The 19,700-nt window shown below is 43.9% G+C and overlaps 1 protein-coding gene across 5 annotated transcripts in view; it reads right to left on the bottom strand.

Annotated features, from left to right (window-relative positions):
• Positions 1-19,700, bottom strand: part of NCAM2 (neural cell adhesion molecule 2) — a 373,071-nt gene that overhangs the window by 160,857 nt on the left and 192,514 nt on the right. For 4 of the 5 annotated variants that reach the window (XM_029578508.1, XM_029578510.1, XM_029578511.1 and 1 more), the window contains exons 2-4: positions 14,093-14,167; positions 7,313-7,519; positions 5,085-5,228 (exon numbers count right to left, since the gene is read on the bottom strand). In XM_029578508.1, coding sequence (XP_029434368.1) covers positions 5,085-5,228; positions 7,313-7,519; positions 14,093-14,167 — 426 coding nt within the window. The remainder of the gene's footprint in view (positions 1-5,084; positions 5,229-7,312; positions 7,520-14,092; positions 14,168-19,700) is intronic. The other variant, XM_029578509.1, reaches the window with a different exon arrangement.

The raw sequence follows: 19,700 nt of genomic DNA on the forward strand, positions 1-19,700 counted from the left end.
ATCCTATTAGAATTACAGCACACCCATCCATCCCTGCTCCCCCCCCCCCCCCCATAAAATCCTCCTATTACCATATTAATCAACCCTCAATGTACAAAAGCCATCTACAAAGAATGGTTGGACTGTTTTAATTCAAGTTAGAACAGCGAGTCTAGTTTATTGCAGGTCTTATTAAATTGCTTTTATGGGTATGGTACATTTTGTATTATTTATAAACAAACATAAAAAAAAATGAAAAAGAATCGCCATGAAACTGAAACTGACAACGGAGGGAGTCCTCAGAGAGAATGAGACCCGCCCACAAAATGACATCATCATGCTAACAGCAGAGCTGGTAAAAGACGCCGTTCCATCGGGCATCGCGCGCCGAAGGGGCGCGACAAAGGGGCTTTCCCCTTTGTGCTCCCCTTCGTGCTAACTTTCGTGCTTTATGTAAAATAAGTTTAGTTATGTTTGTTATTTAATTAACCTCTATTAATCTATCTAAAAAGTTTGCTTTTACATTTTTAATTCTAGATGTTCTATGTATCCGACTAAGGAATTATATTTCCTGCTTGTTCAGTTTGCAATGTAAACCGGCCTGATTTGCATTTTATGCAAGAAGGTCGGTATATAAAAATTAAAAATAAATAAATAAAATTTGTCTATGGTATAAAATGTTGTTTAAGCACACTGTGAAATATTTTCAATAATTGGATTTTTGTGCTTATTAATGATGTAAAGCATTGTGCATAATTATACAAATATGTCATATAATTGCCACAAAATACTAAAAAATTTGCCTCAGACTTTAACCTTTGCTGTAGAATCTACCCATAATCTGCTGCAGGAAACCAGAGGCTTTGATTATAGCATAATTCTGTATCTAGACACAGAGGAGGTAATTTTCAAAAGGATTTAGAGACATAAAACTGGGTTTTACACATGTAAATGCACATTACAAGTATAAGTGGGATTTGGAAAATTGCTACAATAGTATGGTTATGTGTGTAACTCCTTTGAAAATTACCTATACTTATCAGTAAAGTTGGAAACCAAGATTTACTCTCTGTTCATAAAATAAGAAATCATTTTATAGTTAATGCCATGAAAAGATCAGGAATTTTCAATAGAAACAAATATAGAAGTGAGATCCCTTGTGTTTAACTTGGTTAAATATGCAAAATAAGCATCCTGTGTGTAACAATGTATCACTTATCTGGGATATCCATTTAGCCTCCAAGAGCTGAATCCATGCCAGTCTCCCAATCCAACTGAGTAATGCACGGTCCATATCTTCAGTTAATTAGCCATGTAAGAACATGCATGTTATCCAGAATGAATAGGTGGTATTATATATTCCATGTGCAAGGCTTAAACAACTCTTCAAAAGCAAATTCCTCCTCCATAGAGTAACAAATGTAGCAAGTTGTTCAAACAAAATATTATCCTTAATTTACAAAACACAATATTCCCAATTTCTTGAGGTTCCTGAGGAATATATTCCACAAACAATGAGATCCAGAGATATTCAAAATGTTCATAGAAATATTTAACTTCTTTTCAAGGTCGTTGCCAAATAAAATTTGTGACAATTAATTATAGCACGGATGTGGTAGTAAATCCAAGTTCCCAAAGAGTATAGACTTAACCTCTCAACATTTTTGGTGTTGACATATTCTAGTCATTCCAACAGCTTTATACACTTATTCAAAGGCTGATTATCCTTGTGGTACACTTATTCATTCCCTTTGATTAATTCTGAAAGAAGCTTGGCTAGTTCTCCAGTGTAGTTGATCTCATTTTCTTTAAGACTCAGAGTAGACACTTCAACTGTATGGAAGCAATCACCTCTTGTTTGCAGTCAAACTCTTATGTGAAATCATTCCTTTCATGTTCCTGGTTCAGGTTGCTATGATGCATGAAGGAGAGACAAAATTCAAACCAAAGAAAGCAGACTTCTTATGGCTGGGCACATTCCCTTTTGTACCAATTGCTCTTCAAATGATATCCAGGAATCCAAGTACAAGGAAAAGCGAAAACCAAAACTGAAACAGAACCTCACTGACAGCAATCCACGTTGATGCTTTCACAATGTTCGGTCATCCAACATGTCTGTCTCCATGATTTTACCTGCAATGTATGTGTTATTGTGCCATGCTTGATTGCTCTAGTTCTCTAACATGCAAAGGACAGTCATGAGGAGAATGGCCATGGAACAGCTGCTGTCACAGATTGACTGCCAAAAGGAGTCAGAACTTGAAAAGGTAAGTTTCATGCATATGACGGTTAAACACTTTGTGTTAAACATTACAGGCGTGGCTGATTTTACATCCTCTTTTGAAATTATAGAATATGGGATTTCTGACACCTCCTGAAAACTACTATTTATTTAATTCTGCTGTATCACAGAAAGCCTTGAAATATAAACTTTAACTAGCTTCAACCCACAGTCAAATGCAATCACATTTACCAGTCATGCTCCATTTAAAATACTATTTTGGATTTTGTTGTGCTGTCTGTACTATATCTCACTTAGATTAAACTGTTTAATTACTGCACAGAATCTAGACTGTAAGCAGAACTGACCATTCGTTTGTAGTCTGTATGCTGCGAAGAGTTTAAAGCAATCCTCCTTCTTTCCCTCAGCTCTGTCTGTGCTTTGGAAGTGGAAAGGTCTTAACAAATTGGACTGGTTTTTCAGTACCTACTAATAAATACTCCGTAACATAACAGCAAATTAACTTTTAAATGGCAGTCCTCAATTATTCTAGATTTTTAGCTTTCCTTTTAAATATATACAGAACTGTGAAAACAAGATGAACACATTTCCTTTTCCCTGGTTGAACATGATCATTTATATAAGCAATGAAGATAAACCATAGGTGAATCTCTGGCCAAAGCTGTAGTTCTCTTGTAGTACCGGAAAAATATATGCATAAATCTGCTTTGAAAATTCATGGGTATGCACAGAGCCCATCGCAGCATACATGATCAGGTAACTTTGTGCAAAGGGTGCATGTAAATCCTTCCCCTGCCTACTTACTATGGCCATAAAAGCACATGAAACATTGTGTTCCCAGCACACTTCTATGCACAGAGATAGTAACTTTGAAACAGACGTGTGGGCACACATGTATGCATGTATGCTGGCTCGCACCAATGGATGCGGCCATTTTATAACATACTAGCGGACCCCTGCCACGCGTTGCAGTGGCTGAGTCAGATTCTTTGCCCTCCGTTTGCCCTCCCTGCCCCTGCCCCTTCCCCCTTGCTCACTCCCCCCCCTTCCCCCCCCCTTTCCCTCCCCTGTCCCCACTCCAACTCTGTCCCCTCACACTCACCTCTCCCCTCATTCTTCCTCCCCTGACAGTTTTGTAACCTTTTGGAGATGGTGCACATTTTGTGTATGTGTTTGTGTGTGCCCTCCCCCTTTGCACCCCAAAGTAATCCCCACAGAAACGTTGTGTTTATATAAGCCTCCCCCACCCTCTCTTCCCCCCCTCCAGGCCGGCGAAATAGACTAACCCACAAGAGTTGCAGAATCTCGGAACTGCCCCCTGGCCCTCCCCCCCCCCCCCCCCCCGAACATGGACGCAAGAACATCCCCACGCCCCCCCCCCCCCTTGCAGGCCCGACGATAGCTTTCAAAAATGGTAGTCGGTGGAGCGGGCGTTCATTCCGGCATGGAAGTATTGGCGCCGGGCCCTCGAGGTGGAGCAATGGGAGCGGTCGTCTCGCTCAGATAGGAAGGGCGAAGGTGCGCCGGTTGCCAGTTCATAAAATGGCGTCGACGGGCCCTCGCCCTTACTATGTCACATGGGCTACTGCCGCCATTGGCGTTCCCGAGTGTCCTAGTAAGGGACAGAGCCGTCGGCGCCATTTTGATTGCTGGCAGCCGACAGCCGTAGTGTATGCGATGTGTCCCGGAGCGGTGTTGCCCCCTCCCGCTGGAGCAGCCCCGAACTATTCTGCAGTTTTCCGTGCGTTCGGAGGTTGAGGGCAGTAAGTAGAAAAGTCATGTGTGTGAGGGGTGTGAGGAGGGTGTTTGTGTGTGAGTTCGTAGGGTGTGGGAATTGCGACACATGTGGCATGTGAGTGGCCTCCCGGTGTAGCATGCTGGAATTTAGTGGGTTTTTGTGTGTTTTTTGAGGGTGTGTGAAATAAGTACAACTGGCATGTGTGCAGGGGGGTGTGAGGAGGGTGGATTTGTGTCTGCTCGGAGGGTGTATGAATCGCAAACATTGGTCACGTGTGTGTGGGGTGTGAGCGTTTGTGCAAGGTGTAAGAGCTTCCGCTTACGTCCACCAGATGTCGCTGTTTTGTGCAACCAAATTTTAAAACTTTTTTACCAGCCCCCGGTGTGACATATATGTAACGTAAGTGTAGAAGATCCTTGCCGTATGTGAGGTGAAATTTGTGTCCAAATTTGAACGCAATCGGTTAAGTGGTTGCTGAGATTAGCGATTTGGTACAAACTATTTAACATTTTTATTTATATAGATGTGTGTATATGTGAGCATGTTATAAAATAGGCTGCACGCACATACATGTGTGCAAATGCAAATGCTGCTTCTATGGCGAAAGTGGAGGGAGTTTAGTAGACAATGTGTGCCGACACAAATGCCAGTTTCCCCAGTTCATTCTCAGTCCACCCAGGTAAAGGATAGGATTTCCTAACCCCCCTAGTCAACGTAGAACCCTGTTAGCTCCAACCCTTAAAACACAGCTAAGCCCTTTAATGTTTTTTTGCTTCAGGACTTACATGCCATCCATAGCAGAAGTAAAGTTAAGCAGTAGGGGACCCTGGCATGCACTTGTGCACATAAAATACTTACACGAAGATTTCATTGAGAAATGGAGCACCCATGCTCCACCGCTTTTGTCAAAAAAATGTGGGTGCAGACACTGGGAGATACATGCGTACTCGTGTGCTTTGCAAACTCCACGCGGCGCACACCAGCCCAACCTCAGCACATATTTCTTGGCTTTGGCGCGCCTTATAGCCTCCAAACCAGGGTTCCTGCGCATGTACCCCTTTACCTCCAGCACGTCTCTCATTAAGTGAGGGCCAATTTCCAGAAATCACAGCTTCAGATACTAACTGTCTGCAGTAGTGGTGAGATCCTCCGTGTTATACAGCCAGCTGACCAGGGGCACTGGGGAGCTGCTGACATGGCAGAGCACCTCCGCATCCTCCCCTTGCCGGAACTCCTGGGGAGATTTCACATCTCTGAACGTGAGCTTTTCTGTGAGAAACGAGAAGATGCAAAGCACAGTAAGCATTCCGGTCTCACCTCCGGAGTTTCAAAATAATGCGCCATAAAAGATGAGCTGTCTTTAAACACTTGACGTGGAAACCACAAATATATCTGCAAGCATCAGAGGCTTTCAGGAAGACTGGCAAAGATCTCTGCCGGCGGCTGCACAAGGCTCGCTGATATGAATCAGATGCACGATGCCTTACAGCCTCTTTCTGTTTTGCACTAGCTCCCCCCCCCCCCCCCCCCCGAATCGTGTAACCTCCAACTTTCTATAATGGAGCAGAGGCAGGATATAAATTATATAAATAAATTAGCATTGTAGCTGAGCTCTGCTTCTAATCAATGATTTTGGCAGCTCTGCTTTCAAGAAATGAGGAAAACATCTGACAGCAATTTATTTTAGTGCATAATGGAAAGGGTGAAGAAAACAATGACTTTTAAAATTGATGTCCACTCTAATATCTTTAATCCTCTTTTGCTTATGGAGGAAGAACATTGGGACTGATTCATAAGGATAACTTTCAAACAATTCCAGTTGACAGCGCATGTAATATTTTATAACTCAAGCAATTCATAAAATGCATGCATTTCTACCCCGCCACAAATGCATGTATGTATTCTTATGCATGAATGCATGGAATGCATTGAAAGCGCATGCTTTCTCTACCTATTTTAAAAATATTTGTGCATATATAAAATACAACGTACTCACGAAAACCCCCGATTTACATGTGCAAATCAGTATATTTTAAAACCTGCACACATAATCGACATTACCAGTTTTACCATCTACTCCACCAGTCAGCCCAGTCCTTCTCCATCATTGAGACCCTCCTGCTTCTTCAGTCTGAACTCCCCCCAGTGCAGTCAGACCTCCCACCCAGTCAGTAATACACAATGAACAAGTTCTGATATCAGTTATGCAAGATAATTAGTAACTGCTGGTCCCATCTCGACACTCCTAAACCATCCTTTTTTTATGTGCATATGTGTGCGTGTGTGTGCATGAAAGTTAAAGTATGCACATACTTCTGACTTTTATAAAATAGTGACTGCGTGAGTACAGGATATGTACATTTGTATATGCTCATTTTTATGCATGTAACTCTTTGAAAATTACCTCCAAAACATTTTTCCCATAGGCACAGAATGAGAGAAAAGCCTTAGTGAATGCAGGCCTTTTGTCTTCCATGTACATAGCCCTGAAGATGCTAAAGTGTTAACTTCTTTGAATCTTGTGAAAGTAGAAGCCTGTCCCATGGAGAACTTCAGAATTTATTATTTTGTATGAATTAACCAGAGTTCCAGGCATGTCATTGTGTCAAAAGCAGATAAGAGAGAATTTGCCATCACTGAGAATAGTCTTTCCCTACATTTCATAAACAGGCATTCTGGCTACTTTAGGAATCCCATGTACTCCTAGGCTAATGGATTAGAAAGAAACTGTGATCAGGCAAATTATCGCCAGCAAGGTCAAGGCTGATCTCACTTTGCTCTAATTAATCAACGGGGCCATTTTGAATAACTTCATTGAAATTATACTGAAATTACAGCACAGACTGATTCAGCAGAATGTGACCTAAATAATGTGCCAACTATTTCCAGGAAATATCATATGCTCTGGAGTGACATGATTTGTGTTGTCTTTCTTTTGAAAAGTTCATTTAAAAAGGGGCAAGTTTTTTTCTGACCAAATGAGAAAGTTTGAAGTTGCATCCATGGTGACAGGCCCTATTCTGAATCTGAACTGCTGATTATACCGGACTGTCCAATTCTCATCCTTATATATCTTACAATGCTTTTTGGCTTTTCTTATACTGTTGTACAGTGTCTTGTATTACAGTGGACTCATTTTGGAACAGAAAGATCAATTCATGTTTGTTATAAAGAGAGTTTATTACAAGCAGACTATTCTCCTATATGTGATATCGAACAATATCTGGTAAGAAGTAAACAACAAAACCTGCTAAAATCAGGACTCCACAGCTTTAATGTGTTTACTGTACACATTCAGAAGCACATCTATAACATAAATGAGGCTTAGTTATGTATTTCAGTAAATCACTTACGATACATTTCCAGCACAACTGTAGCTTCTTGCATTTGTCCTTTAGAATCTGTAGCTTGACAACGATAGATCCCAGCGTCTTCTATGTTTGCATTGTATATTGTTAGGCGTGATCTAACTCCTTCTTTAAGAACCACCACTCTCTGAGTTGAAATGATTCTCTCTTCTCGTGGATTATACCACTCTATACTTTCAGGCTCTCCAATAGCTATAAAATAAACAGAATATACATGGGGTAATGTTCTATTCTGCCAGAATCCTGCAAGATTCAGCTTTGCTCTTAGTATTTGTTATTTAATACTGCAAAACCTGAAAACCATTCTTTATTTCAGACAAATGCCTGAACACAAATAGGTACATTGTGGACATGGGCCAATTTTATTTTCATCACAAGATCTTTGTAAACCAGATGTAAAATTGCTAGTGTAGTTTTAAAAATTGACAAATGAGGTCTCTTTATTTATATCCAGAATGGGAGCACTTGGCATTCTATGTCAAATGGTTTCTTTGGAGAAAAACAGTATTTGTAAAAAAGGTAATGAGCAAGAGAGAGATAAAATAAACCTATTGTATCTCTAAGCAGCAGGTGAACCGTTTAAATTTGTGAAGTGATCTGACGTTTCCTACCCTCCATCCTAAATAAATAAATTAGCTGGGAAGGCATTACTGAATTGGCCTTATACAGTACATCAGGATGTACCCCTTGACCCATGGAGAGAATACAAGTAACCAACAGAAAAGATGAGCTCGATATCTTGATGGAGACGCACTCGGTGTTCCAAAAGATCTGAATGTATGTTTCACCTTGGGTCTCTCTTCCGTGGGATCAGTTGAGCTCATGTCTGCCATGAAAGGTGCTAATTTGGGGATTTGGAAGTGGGGAAGTAGCTGACAGTGAAAACAAGAAAGTTTCCCTGAATCAAATGCAGAGTATGAAGAAAGAGAATTATGTACAGAAGAACAAGACAGTTTGGACAGCTAATCTATAACTTAACAAAGTAACAGATGCAGAGGCAATCCAAGGCCATTAGCCTAACTATTGTAGAGTCTGAGAAATGCACTGCCAGTGCCTGACAGAGCGCACTGGAACCTGCTACAGGAGGGAGAATAACGTTCACAGCTGACATGGGACTTGGGCGATGTAACTGCTATATCATGAATGCAGGCAGCCTATGGCTTCTAAATAGAGCTAATTATAAAGAGCCTTCATCTTGGATTGCCTTGATTTAAATTAGAAATACTTTAGGACATCTTTTTTAGCTTAAACCCAAAAATCTTTGGATGCTGCTTCATTATCCTAAAAGACTGATGATTAGGGATGTGAATCGTTTTTCAACGATTAAAATTATCGTCCGATAATGTTTATATCGTCTTAAATCGTTATAGAACACGATACAATAGAAATTCTAACGATTTATCGTTAAAAATCGTTAAATCGTGTTAGTGCGCACTAACTCGAGTTAGTGCGCACTAACTCCCCGTTAGTGCGCACTAACTCGATTTAGTGCGCACTAACTGAAAATGATACAAATAAACACTTTCCAGGTCACTGAAGGTCAGTTAGGAATGAATATGTGTTCCTATTGGCTGGCTGCCCTCTTATCTATTGATGTTACCAAGGTTACCACTGAGGTGATGGTTGGGGGGATGGGAAATGGAACTGGAAACTAACGAACACCAACAGAAAATGAAACAAAGTGTTCACACTTCCCAGGTCAGTAAAGGTCACTTAGGAATGAATATGTATGTATGTATTCCTATTGGCTGGCTGTGCTCTTATCTATTGATGTTACCAATATGGTTGGGGGGATGTGAAATGGAAACAGTTGGAAGCTTGACAAAAAAAGTAATGTAATGATCAGCACTCACGTGACTAGAACTTGTTTGTTTATTATTTTTGTTAGCAGGCACCTGAAATGCTAGTGCATGTTGAATTTGCCAATCACTGTGCATTTTAGAAAGGTGGTCCTGGCTGGAACTGTACACAGTTCAAATATATGTAATTGATTGTTGGTAAGTGTATTTTTTAAGTAGCCACACTGGCACCAGTATGTTTACTTTTCCTCCTACTTAACTCACTAGCTCAGCTTTGTAGGAAGGGCTTCTCTGCTTGTGTGTTGTTTTTGTTTGGTGTGAGGAGAGCAGAAACATCATATCTTTATTCAATCTACTACAGTCATCTCTTACAGTGCCCTATCCCTATTAATAATACCAGGAGTGTTGTGATCTTCCTGCACACAGTGCCCTAACCCTGATACCAGTCTGAGACAGCTCCCTCCCTGCATTACTAGTGAGAGGCTGGCTTCACAGACAGGGGGGAGCTGCCTGACCCTCACTCCTGACTTCCCCCATGTCCCAGCTAGTGAATGGTGTGTGGGGGAGGGGGGGGGGGGGAGGATGGTGAAGTCTGAGACAGCTCCCTCCCTGCATTACTAGTGAGAGGCTGGCTTCACAGACAGGGGGGAGCTGCCTGACCCTCACTCCTGACTTCCCCCATGTCCCAGCTAGTGAATGGTGTGTGGGTGAGGGGGGGGGGGTGGATGGTGAAGTCTGAGACAGCTCCCTCCCTGCATTACTAGTGAGAGGCTGGCTTCACAGACAGGGGGGAGCTGCCTGACCCTCACTCCTGACTTCCCCCATGTCCCAGCTAGTGAATGGTGTGTGGGTGAGGGGGGGGGGAGGATGGTGAAGTCTGAGACAGCTCCCTCCCTGCATTACTAGTGAGAGGCTGGCTTCACAGACAAGGGGGAGCTGCCTGACCCTCACTCCTGACTTCCCCCATGTCCCAGCTAGTGAATGGTGTGTGGGTGAGGGGGGGGAGGGAGGATGGTGAAGTCTGAGACAGCTCCCTCCCTGCATTACTAGTGAGAGGCTGGCTTCACAGACAGGGGGGAGCTGCCTGACCCTCACTCCTGACTTCCCCCATGTCCCAGCTAGTGAATGGTGTGTGGGTGAGGGGGGGGGGGAGGATGGTGAAGTCTGAGACAGCTCCCTCCCTGCATTACTAGTGAGAGGCTGGCTTCACAGACAGGGGGGAGCTGCCTGACCCTCACTCCTGACTTCCCCCATGTCCCAGCTAGTGAATGGTGTGTGGGTGAGGGGGGGGGGGGTGGATGGTGAAGTCTGAGACAGCTCCCTCCCTGCATTACTAGTGAGAGGCTGGCTTCACAGACAGGGGGGAGCTGCCTGACCCTCACTCCTGACTTCCCCCATGTCCCAGCTAGTGAATGGTGTGTGGGTGAGGGGGGGGGGGGAGGATGGTGAAGTCTGAGACAGCTCCCTCCCTGCATTACTAGTGAGAGGCTGGCTTCACAGACAGGGGGGAGCTGCCTGACCCTCACTCCTGACTTCCCCCATGTCCCAGCTAGTGAATGGTGTGTGGGTGAGGGGGGGGGGTGGATGGTGAAGTCTGAGACAGCTCCCTCCCTGCATTACTAGTGAGAGGCTGGCTTCACAGACAGGGGGGAGCTGCCTGACCCTCACTCCTGACTTCCCCCATGTCCCAGCTAGTGAATGGTGTGTGGGTGAGGGGGGGGGGAGGATGGTGAAGTCTGAGACAGCTCCCTCCCTGCATTACTAGTGAGAGGCTGGCTTCACAGACAGGGGGGAGCTGCCTGACCCTCACTCCTGACTTCCCCCATGTCCCAGCTAGTGAATGGTGTGTGGGTGAGGGGGGGGGGGGGGAGGATGGTGAAGTCTGAGACAGCTCCCTCCCTGCATTACTAGTGAGAGGCTGGCTTCACAGACAGGGGGGAGCTGCCTGACCCTCACGCCTGACTTCCCCCATGTCCCAGCTAGAGAATGGTGTGTGGGTGAGGGGGGGGGGGGAGGATGGTGAAGTCTGAGACAGCTCCCTCCCTGCATTACTAGTGAGAGGCTGGCTTCACAGACAGGGGGGAGCTGCCTGACCCTCACTCCTCCGGGGTATTGTGATCTTCCTGCACACAGTGCCCTATCCCTGATACCAGGGGTGTTGTGATCTTCCTGCATGCAGTGCCCTATCCCTATTAATACCAGGAGTGTTGTGATCTTCCTGCATGCAGTGCCCTATCCCTATTAATACCAGGAGTGTTGTGATCTTCCTGCATGCAGTGCCCTATCCCTGATACCGGGATGTGTGCAAGAAGATCACAACACCCCCGGTATCAGGAATAGGGCACTGTGTGCAGGAAGATCACAACACCCCCAGTATCAGGAATAGGGCACTGTGTGCAGGAAGATCACAACACTCCTGGTATTAATAGGGATAGGGCACTGTGTGCAGGAAGATCACAATACCCCTGGTATCAGGGTTAGGGCACAAGTTCTAGTCACATTGACTGATCACATTACTTGTTTTGTCAAGCTACCAACTGTTTCCATTTCCCATCCCCCATATACTGTCAGTAGGAAACTTGGTAACATGAATAAATAAGAGGGCAGCCAATAGGAATACATATTCATTCCTAAACTGACCTTAACTGACCTGAAAAGTGTCAAATTGTATCATTTTCAGTTAGTGCACACTAACTCCCAGTTAGTGCGCACTAACTCCTGTTAGTGCGCACTAACTCGAGTTAGTGCGCACTAATCGGAAAAAACGATTTTTAACGATTTTTTAACTAAAAAATCGTGCCTAAGACGATTTTCTTGCCCTGCCACACGATTTCTATCGTTAAGACGATATGGAAAACGATTCACATCCCTACTGATGATCATTTTTACCATTATCTCAGAAAAATTGAAACAATGTTTTGCAAAACTGACATCCAATTAACTTAAAATCATTGTTCACATAGGAAATGTACATTAAATAAAATCTATATGCAGAGCTGGACTGTTCTTCCATCCATCCATTAATCTGAGGATATATCATAGGATCTCAGAGATTGAATTGGATAGGTGGGGCTCTGAATAAGATACCAATATCCTGAGGCACTCACGACACATAGAAAGCTCTGGTATACAGGAGCAAGGAAAGATTCATTTTAATGTTACAGGATATATATATGGGTTACTAGAGATGTGAATCGTGTCCTCGATCATCTTAACGATCGATTTCGGCTGGGAGGGGGAGGGAATCGTATTGTTGCCGTTTGGGGGGGTAAAATATCGTGAAAAATCGTGAAAAATCGTGAAAAATCAAAAAAACGTAAAATCGCAAAACCGGCACATTAAAACCCCCTAAAACCCACCCCGACCCTTTAAATTAAATCCCCCCCAAATGACTTAAATAACCTTCGGGTCCAGTGGCGGTCCGGAACGGCAGCGGTCCGGAACGGGCTCCTGCTACTGAATCTTGTTGTCTTCAGCCGGCGCCATTTTCCAAAATGGAGCCGAAAAATGGCGGCGGCCATAGACGAACACGATTGGACGGCAGGAGGTCCTTCCGGACCCCCGCAGGACTTTTGGCAAGTCTTGTGGGGGTCAGCAGGCCCCCCCCAAGCTGGCCAAAAGTTCCTGGAGGTCCAGCGGGGGTCAGGCAGCGATTTCCCGCCGCGAATCGTTTTCGTACGGAAAATGGCGCCGGCAGGAGATCGACTGCAGGAGGTCGTTCAGCGAGGGTTCCGGCGCCTCGCTGAACGACCCTCCTGCAGTCGATCTCCTGCCGGCGCCATTTTCCGTACGAAAACGATTCGCGGCGGGAAATCGCTCCCTGACCCCCGCTGGACCTCCAGGAACTTTTGGCCAGCTTGGGGGGGGCCTCCTGACCCCCACAAGACTTGCCAAAAGTCCAGCGGGGGTCCGGAAGGACCTCCTGCCGTCCAATCATGTTCGTCTATGGCCGCCGCCATTTTTCGGCACCATTTTGGAAAATGACGCCGGCTGAAGACAACAAGATTCAGTAGCAGGAGCCCGTTCCGGACCGCTGCCGTTCCGGACCGCCGCTGGACCCGCAGGTTATTTAAGTCATTTGGGGGGGGGGGTTCGGGAGGGTGGGGGATTTAATTTAAAGGGTCGGGGGTGGGTTTTAGGGGGTTTTAGTGTGCCGGCTCACGATTCTAACGATTTATAACGATAAATCGTTAGAATCTCTATTGTATAGTGTTCCATAACGGTTTAAGACGATATTAAAATTATCGGACGATAATTTTAATCGTCCTAAAACGATTCACATCCCTATGGGTTACCCAAACACTTTCAGGCTGATACAATCAAGCCACACAGTTCGGGTGCACATTTGGATCTAGGGAGAAGATCTAATAGCCTCATCAACATGTGTTTGCATGTGATGAGCACTATTAGTTTCACGGGGGATTGGATGTGCTTTTTGGATGCGCTAATCCCCTTATGGTGTAAGGGGTTGTGTCCAAAACCTGCATCCAACCGCGTGTTAAACAATGCGCTCAGCTGAGCACACTGTATTGTTTCGGCCTGTTTATGCATTGACATGCTGTTCCATATTGAGGGATTTCTCAGTTGCAAAACCTAAATTGGCCAAGTGACACCACATTTGTCTATAAAGGCCCTGGTTCCTGCAATGGTAGGGAATACACAACTCTGCTGCTTAGAAAAGCTGCCCCTGGATTTCAAAAGGAAACCAAAGATTGCCCTGTCTGCGGTGTTTTGATATCACCACTGCACTCCGTACTCAGTGCATTGTAAGCTGCCCAAGGTCTGCTACTGACTGCAGAAGTGGAACGTGAGACCAGAAGTGCGCCCGACGGCTGCAATGTGGCTTCATAGCATTGCTTTTGTATTAGTCACTTTTAAACCAATTTTGGGAAAATGTTGATCTCACACTGTTACAGAAACCAAAGAAGGTGATTTTCCCGAAAAGCATGATTGAACTATACGGTACCTGTGCATGTGAAAAACTTGGATTCCCCCACACTAAGCTCTGCCTTGCTTAGTGAAATCGATACTTGTAGAACAGCTGAAAGACAAAAGAAGAAAACCCTCTGCAAATGTTCTGAAGTGTTTTGTACCCTGGGAAACATTTACTGATAATGCATTAGCAGTGACCGCCCTTAGTAGCACGACAAAGGAATGTGGCTGATGTTAAAGATGTAAATGCCAGATTACAATATGGCATCACTTCAGTCAATAAACATCTTTCCGACATGTCAGAAATACGTCAATAACCTGGTCATTCCTGCAAATCAGCCTTTCAAGCTGTTTATGGGAGGATTTCACCCTCCCTATATCTGGGGCACACGGCTCTTATTTGGCTGTCCACAGGAATGGCGAAACTGGAAGGAAACTGCAGGAGCTTCCTGAAGTTCATGTGACATCAGCATTTTGTTTTTTTTACTTCAGTTTGGGAACCTAAGAAATGAAGACCCATACTCTGGGTTTACATTGCAGATGTCCCTTGGTGCAAGATCTTCAGTGCCTTCCCCATTCCTGCTCCCATCTCAAGGAGAGGGGGTGCTGTGCTGACTTGATGATGAAGAATGGAGGCTCCCAAATTTATCAAGGATTCCTATTTACTGGTGGCCTACTCCTCCCACTTTTAACTCATGGTGCCCTGAACAGCACAGCACCCCTAGGCAGGTACCAGCTGCTCCTAATGGGTAATCCTGCATAACGTCTGCTGCCACTGCAGACCGCATTAGGACTGACCAATCCAATGTGTGATCCAGAGAGAGAACAGCGTTGCAATGAAACCTAGCCAAATAGCCGCTGACTCTTTTCAAAACTTAAAGCCATAGAAATATGTCAAGCTATAGGATTATCACAGTCTTAGACCACTTCCTAAACTGGCAATACACACCAGCATGCATAGAAAATAGCATGACAGTTAACAGAAATATTGCTCCTTAATCAAAGATAATTATTGCATTTTAAACATATTTTCTATTATATTAGTTCCGTGCCATGCAAATTGCATTTTGTTGCTGTTTCTTAAGATAATTTAAGTTATTAACTACAGAGAAATATTGTGGCTGGATCCCAGACTGAAAGAACATTTCCTGCATATGGTACTTTAATATTTGTATCGGACCATCTGCCCTACTTCCCAGCAGACGTTTTCTTTACTTGTATGCCTTTATGCAAATAGACTTGGAATGTGTCACTTTATGCAGAGTAGCTTGAAAAAAAACAGTGTTTAAATGATAAAGATCCACATAAAACATTAAAGATGAAAGGCCTAACTGCAGTTTACTAAACTTGGCTTTTTTTCCCATAGACACAGACAGGGAGGTAGCAAGCCTTAGCGAGTCAGATACTTGATGTCTGTACTACTAAACCGTGCACTGGTGTCATGGTGTGATTGCACACATGTGACAGTGTGGCACAGTATAAGGAAGATCCCACTGTCTCCTACAAATGGGAAGCTGAGACAAGTGTTGCCAGAGCTGGGAAGTCCCTAATACGACTGCCACTGCTGAGCAGGAATGCTCTCTCCCTCACTGCTGCTAAAGCCTGCTCTGGCCTTACTCCTGTGGGCACTGTCGCCTCCCCTGCTGGCTGCTTTCCAGGTTCCACAAGAGGTCCAGTGGCTGCAGTAGCCCAGAGCAATGGGAGAAGAGAAGGGGGAAGATAAGCAAGACTGAATGAGAGGAATGGGAGGCTGAGGGAGAGGGGAGATGGATGAGAGACTGACGGGATGAGAGGCTGGAGAAGAGGGACAGAAGAATGGAGAAATGGAGAAAACAGAATGGGGAGGACACAAACAGGAATGAAACTTAAAAAAAAAATACCATTCTTGAATATTAAATATCATAAATTAGCAATACATTATGCCAGTGTGCCTCTTAATTGCCATTGAATGGGAGGGAGCACTTGTCCTTCCAGAAGCAGGGGCAGATCTAGTTTTTCCAACAAGTTTTAGCTGGCTCTCCATTACGTAGGTTTGCTCTTCTCCTAGCTCTGAAACTGTTGTGTTGCTTGGATCTTTGAAACCTTTAAGATGAGTTTATTATTTTACAGATGACTTTTTCAGTTCTTACGCTAAGGGACCTGAGGTGATTGCTTTTAATGTTTCTTATTCTTTACTTTTTATATGGGTGTGGAAGGGTCTTATTATTATAGTGTTATTCTAATGTATTTAACATGAGTAGTAATGTTTTATTGTCTTATGATGATGTGATTGACGTTTTTATGATAGTGTATCTTTCCTAGAGCATTTTAAATTAGATAAGCAAAAATAGAAGTAAATTAATGAATCCGTTTGTTCCATAAAAGAACTTCCGATGTATCCTATCCTATCACATTAGCAAAGTTCTATGTCACATTAGCGTCCTATGGACGCTAATGTGACATAGAACTTTGCCTTCGACAGTTTATTGTTCCTATGTAACTCTTGAAGATTAATATATTATGGTTATTATAGTTAATGAAGTTAGTATATTTCCCTTGTATTCCGTTATTTTATTATTTGTAAAGCCTGTTACTGGTAAATGTAAAGACTGTTTCTGATATTTGTTCTACTGTTTAAACCGTTATATGTAAAGCCTGTTGCTAATTTATTGTTTCCCTGTAAACCGAAGTGATGTATAACTATACGTACCTCGGTATAAAAGAATCTATAAATAAATAAATAAATAAATATCTTTTCTGTGACCAATTTGACAACTCAGCCTTCAAACCCATCTCTGAATCAACAAAAGAGTAAATATTAAATGCGAATGGGGGTGGAGAATGCTGAGGAAGAGCCAGACTGCTTTGAGATCAGCTCTGGATTTAAGTGGACCCCTTGAGCTAACTCCCTGAAAAGTGCCACAACCCTAAGTAACTCGATACTGACAGGTTGGAAGGTCAGACTCTAGCACAAAAGACATTGCCAAGAAAACAAACTCCTGATGTTTAGTGAATTCTAAGAACATCTTTTTTTTTTATTTATCTGATTTTTATTTTCTGCTTTTTGACACTTCAAAGCTCAAGAGGAATGTCAAAATTTGGCCTTGTATAACAGCAGCTATGCTTATGGGAGTCATAGTCTGGTCCTACTAGAAAGATCGGGATTTTCACTTCACTGACAAAATTTCAAGATGGTCTTATGGTTTGGGACTCTGAGCAGAATCATTGACAATGTCTGTCCCTTCAGGTTTCAGCATGGATATGACATTCTTACATCTCAAGCTTCCAGCCCTGAAACGCAGGAACATCCAATGTGGGGAGAGATCAATCAGAAGCATTATTGGGTCCCTCCCTAAAGGCAACCGACTGCCTGAGGCGAGGAATGAGATGGCACACAAAAGGCAGACACTCAGAAAGTGGTGGGAAAGAAGGGCAAATGGATTGCTATGGATTAGAGGTGGTGAGCACACTGCTCTTCCCCTGACCTCTGAACTCTCCCCGTTTCCCCACCAACCCAGCAATCGCCTTTCAAATACTGAAATGCTGCATCTACTGGATAAAGATATTTTTCATTTTTTATCAGAATGAGCAGAATTAAGTCAAAACAATTTCAAATTTTTATCTAAATAGCCAAGAAATAAAGCACATCCATAGACTATGAATAACTTGGCCTGCCGTTAACTGTATCTGGCACGTGGCAATAAAGAAAGCCCTAGCTAATTCTAGCCGCCCAGGAAAACTATTTGTAAAATTGTTTGATAACATTGCATCAACAATTCTAAAAACGGATACAAAATCTTATTCACTCAGATGATATTAAACACCTCATAAATTATACAAAATATATCCATAGGAATCAGTTGGAGATGAATATAGAATAAAGAGACCATAAAGCATAATGGGGTAGATTTTATAAGGTGCGCACATATGGACACGCCAATTGTATAACATGTTCATGCCGGCACACGCATGTTATAAAATCCATGGGCCGCACGCACATGTGCACTAGATTTTATAATCCGTGCACGCATGTGCAGATGGCACGCGCAAGGGGGGGCTAATTTTGTAAAAGTATGTGCGGCAACGAAATCGGGTCTTCCCCCATCCCTCCCAGTCTGCTCCAATTTAGGAGTGGACTGAAAGGGAACTTCCCTACCCCCCTACCTAAACCCCATCCCTCTTCCTCTCTCCTCTCCTCTCCCCACCCCCTAAACCCTACCTTTTTGTTTTGTTTTTCTTTGTTTTTCAATTTACTTCAGCTCCCGAGCTGGGGCTGCAGGTGGGTGCTTCCCTGGGAATGGCCGCTATCTCGGCCGGCCTCCGTCCCACCCCACCCCTCCCCACCCAGAACATGCCCCCGGCCTGCCCCCTTTTCAAGGCAAGCTATTAAGCGTGTATTGTCACTTATCTGTGTGGCCGGGCCCAGCCACAAGCATAAGTGACAATATTTGCACGAGGCCGATTTAAAATTCGGCAAAAATGTGCAAAGAAAAACTGAACTGGAAATCACAACAAGCCAGACGCTGTACGCAGCGCAACAATACCATTCCTCATAAAACATCAAACAATAAAATCAGAAATATAAATCCTGAATAATACTAGTAAAACCAGGCTAATAAAATAAAAAAAATTCAAACCATCTGATAACTAGAGCATCCAATAACTTAAAATGTTATAAATTTCCCAAAACACCATTAAAATATTTAAAAACAGGTGAAACATCAAATAACTCCCCAAAATTAAAACTAATAAGAATTAAAAAATATTCCTGCTCTCCATACCCTGGGATCTTTTGATCTCCACTCATCCTGAGATTGTCATGGACTGGGAGAGAGGGGTCGCCCAAACGTTATCCTTCCTCAGACATATTTACACATGTTCATTCTCTTACACACTCCCCCTTCCTTTACACACACCCAAACTCTCACACACACATACGCAGGGTCACACACACACATAGACACAGGCTCCTCCTTTCTCACATGCACACAAGCTCTCGTACACATACACACATATAGGCTCTTGTTCTCTCAGACATGCACACACACACACACACACACACAGAGGTTCTCACTCTCAGACATCCCCATTTCTTTGGGCCACATGGGGATTGGATCTGCCACAGCCTCACTGGGTCTCTGCTCATACTGCCCAGTGTGTCCAACCCAAAGGCCAACACTGCTCACTCACCAGCCACTGTCATCCCACCCCCAAACCAGTCTATCTCTCATCAATATCACCTCCTCCACCCTGACCAGTCTCTCTTAGTCACTGCCGTCCCTTCTCCCCCAGATGTCTCTCTCAGTCACTGTTGTCCCTTCTCCCCCAGACCAGTCTCTCTCACCAGTCTTTGTCACTCCCTCCCCTAAAGCAGTCTCTCTCTCACCAGTCACTATGAACTCCCCGCAAAGACCAGTTGTTTCAGTCACTGTCTTCCCTCACCCCACCTGGGCCCAAGACCAATATCTCTCTCCAGAAGCCTTTGCATATTCAATAGTTTCCAGCAAGTGTCACAGCAGGCAAGGCTGCTACTGAAGAGCAGGGCCTGCAGCCTGCATATTCAATGCCTTCTAGGTCTCCTGCTCTGCTCTCCGCCCTGCCCCAGACTCCATTGTGGGTGTGTGTGTGTGTGTGTGTGTGTGTGTGTGTGATTTGCTGTCCTG

Source organism: Rhinatrema bivittatum, chromosome 15 (genome assembly GCF_901001135.1).
Source record: "Rhinatrema bivittatum chromosome 15, aRhiBiv1.1, whole genome shotgun sequence".
Classification (NCBI taxonomy): domain Eukaryota; kingdom Metazoa; phylum Chordata; class Amphibia; order Gymnophiona; family Rhinatrematidae; genus Rhinatrema; species Rhinatrema bivittatum.